This window comes from Colossoma macropomum, unplaced genomic scaffold (genome assembly GCF_904425465.1).
Source record: "Colossoma macropomum unplaced genomic scaffold, Colossoma_macropomum, whole genome shotgun sequence".
Lineage (NCBI taxonomy): Eukaryota > Metazoa > Chordata > Actinopteri > Characiformes > Serrasalmidae > Colossoma > Colossoma macropomum.
This window is the reverse complement of record NW_023495007.1, coordinates 1,548,177-1,551,502: the sequence shown is the minus strand read 5'-3', so window position 1 is coordinate 1,551,502 and position 3,326 is coordinate 1,548,177. Positions and strand designations below refer to the sequence as shown.

At 36.9% G+C, this 3,326-nt stretch overlaps 1 protein-coding gene across 1 annotated transcript; it reads right to left on the bottom strand.

Moving 5' to 3' along the window:
- Positions 1-201: 201 nt before the first annotated feature.
- On the bottom strand, positions 202-1,194 carry LOC118800884 (olfactory receptor 1571-like). The gene has a single exon (XM_036561047.1). The coding sequence runs from the start codon at positions 1,192-1,194 to the stop codon at positions 202-204; it is 993 nt and encodes a 330-aa protein (XP_036416940.1).
- Positions 1,195-3,326: the final 2,132 nt, after the last annotated feature.

Sequence of the window (3,326 nt, the reverse complement as noted above, 5' to 3'; positions counted from 1 at the left end):
AAATGTTCTAACTTCATTCAGATCTATTAGTTTACAGTACATCAAACTACAAACAGCAATGAGGATGTTCTATTAATAATAAAAAGGTAATAACAATACCAGCCTGAAGAAATGCCTTTGAGGCTTTCAGCTCTGTAAAAATATACAGTGGAGAATTCTCTTCTTTATACCAATAGATTAAACTACAGTTATTATACCATTTTAATTCTTCACATCACTTTTCACAGGATCTTCCATTACAAAGTTTACCTTGATTTGTTTGTAGAGTACTTTAATAGACTGCAATACCTCCTCTGTCTTCAGAGTATATATGATGGGGTTTAACATGGGTGGAACTGTTTGTGCTAGAGCTGAGTTGATTATTCTAGTGTTTGGATGTAGGTATGTTGTACCAGCAGCAATATAAATGCTAAGGATTGGTAGATAATACATGGCCACTAATATGAGGTGGGAAGTGCAGGTTTTCACAGCTTTCATTCGTTCAGCACCATGTGAGATCTTAAGCAATGCAACACCAATACAAACATATGAGAAAGCTATCAGTATCAATGGAAGGCAAAGCACAACAGCAATATAGACTTTGGCCATAATGTAACTAGGAAAATTATCATTGCAGGCTAGTCTGTAGATGGGACCATGATCACATAAATAACTGTCAACTGTAGTAGATCTACAGAAGGACAGTCTGGTAATCAGAGCTACAGAAACAGACATAATAGTCGCAGAGATGATCCACATAACACCAATGATCAGAGTCATTGTGGTTTTAGTGACAATAGCATGATACCTCAGAGGAAAACATATAGCAATTACTCTGTCAAAGGACAAAGCAAGCAGAGTAAAGGACTGCATTATTATGAAAAGAAAAACAATATAAAAGCTTGCCAGACAGTCTTCATAAGATATGTACTGGTTCTCACGCAGAAACATGTCTGCATACTTTGGAATAACAGCAGAGCTTCCACACAGATCAGACAAGGCCAAGTTGAAGACAGCTATATACTTTGCTGTGTGCAGAGTGCGTGTCAGGTATATAGTGCCCATTATAAAAGAATTCCCTAAAACAGTCACAGCGTACACAAAACACAAAAACACATAATAATATTTTGCATATGGCATGTTGTACAATCCACTGATGTAAAATGTTGGGGGGCGAATGAATGTTGCATTCTCAAGGGACACCATGGAATTCATGTCAGGAGACTGGTCTTAAATAAAATCTAAGAAAGAACAGTTCTAGACCCTTCAAACTGTTACCAAACAATAAATCTTTAAAATATAAATGCAAATAAAAATGACTAATATAAAAAATAAATAAATGGCAAATTATAATCTGTGTGATACTAAACACATGAAAGAAAAACACAGGATGTTAAAAACTGATACAATACCATTTGCAGCAGGACAAAAACTTATGGAGCAGAATTTCAGGAGTGATCAACACATTTATAACTGGCCTATGTGTACGTCATCCTCAAAAGCACACCTCTGAAAAAATACAAATCTCTATAGACAAAGTTATTTGCTAGATTATAATACGTTCTCTCATAAATTAAATCAGGACAGAATGATTGTGGATCATGATTTTTTATAACTGTGTCTGCAATTTAACTACTTCAGAAGTGTTTAGAGTAAGAAAGACACTCAGTCAGATCTGAACTGAATGGTTTAATTAAACCCTGCCTTCCAGTCATCCACATTTAGCCATGTTGAATGCTTTGTGTCAGCTTAAATAGAAGCAGCAGAGGAAAAAAGGTCAAATGTAGAGGGACATTTTTTGTAAATAAAAAAACAAATCTCCTTGTAAAAAAAAAAAAGTTATTTAAAATTTTATTTGTGATTTTTTTAAAAGGCCGCTGCAGCCTTTATTCTGACACACACAGTATGGAAATGCAGATTCTGACAGAATTTAACTCATATCCAAAAGGTCATAGGATCATCATATTTGATGCCTTTTTGATTGAAAATATTTCCTGGGCTTTTATTGTTGCTCTAATGACACTGTGATGAGCACACTGAATGCACATTTAAAATTGTTTTGTTATTTGTTATATAAATAAGAGCATTAATTATGAACTACCTGAAGAGAGGGCAATTCTGAGCTTTTTTCTATGGACTTTAAGCACCCTGTGATACTCACTACGTCATGGGACATTTGGCCAATCAGAGGACAGAGACAAACACAAAACAAGGAAGTGAGAACATGGCGGGAGAGAGAGATATACCGGCATGGTGAATGAGCGTGGGCAGTTTCTCCCTTGGATCTATTTTCTCTGCTTTTTGTTCACTGTTTGCAGTTGTGCGCACGACTTTTGCTGTTGGTAACTTTTTTTTTCCACAAATGCTAATCAGAGTTGGACAAAGCAGTAACCACGGACTCGCACTGCTATTAAAGCCGACGAGGAGGTGAGCAACCTGGCTTGGAACTCGAGACTGCCATGTCTCTGTGCGTTTATTGCTCACCATTCTCTCCCTTACATACTTCTCGCTTGTGGAACTGCATACGCTAAAATACGGGATTGTTGAATCCCAATATTGATGTTATTGCCAACGAGTGAACTGTATATATTGTATTTGTATGTTTATGTACATGTGTATATCACTTTTTTGGGTGTTTAGGGGAGGAAACACACTTGTAAGTAGATCATTAAATGCTGCAGCTGCTGTGGAAAATTGAGCTCAATTGAGAGTGATATATTACAGTGCCCTGACCTTAAAAGGTGTTTGTAAGAGCATTCCCTGTGGAACCACAATAAGCAAATCTCTCTGTATCACGGTTCCATTTATTAAACAGTGTGATAATACAGGGTGCATTTTACATATGGTGGCCCATACGGCGAGGTATTCTGGCCGTAAGGTTCTCTTTTGAGCTCACTTCTGCACAGTTTAAGCATATCAAACACATTTTTGATTTGTTGTTATTTCTTGTTTTTTTTTTCTGAGTTTGGTTGTTTTGTGAGGCTGGTCACATACAGCATACATTTGGGGGTAACAGTTTGTTTAGCTCATACCAGGCTATTGTACATTGCTAGCTTTGTTCCTAGCTTTATTTAGAGCAAAACTAATACATCAGTAACATCTACACTTGTAATGCACACATAATCTCAGTCATATACACTTACATACCTTCATACGTTTGTATACCTAGGATATCCAAGGCCCTCCTTTTTGCAAAATGGAGGTGGCTGAAGAACAAGATAGACCCCTTGAGCATTTAACAAAGAGGCAGCCACGTGGGGATATCACTGAGGTTTCTAGCCTACTTGAACAGTTATATTTGGATGATCTGAAACCATCTGTTGCCCAACATGAAGATGATGATGATG

Excerpts from the sequence above, each read along its gene's own strand:
- LOC118800884 (XM_036561047.1), bottom strand. The coding sequence starts at position 1,194 with ATGAATTCCATGGTGTCCCTTGAGAATGCAACATTCATTCGCCCCCCA.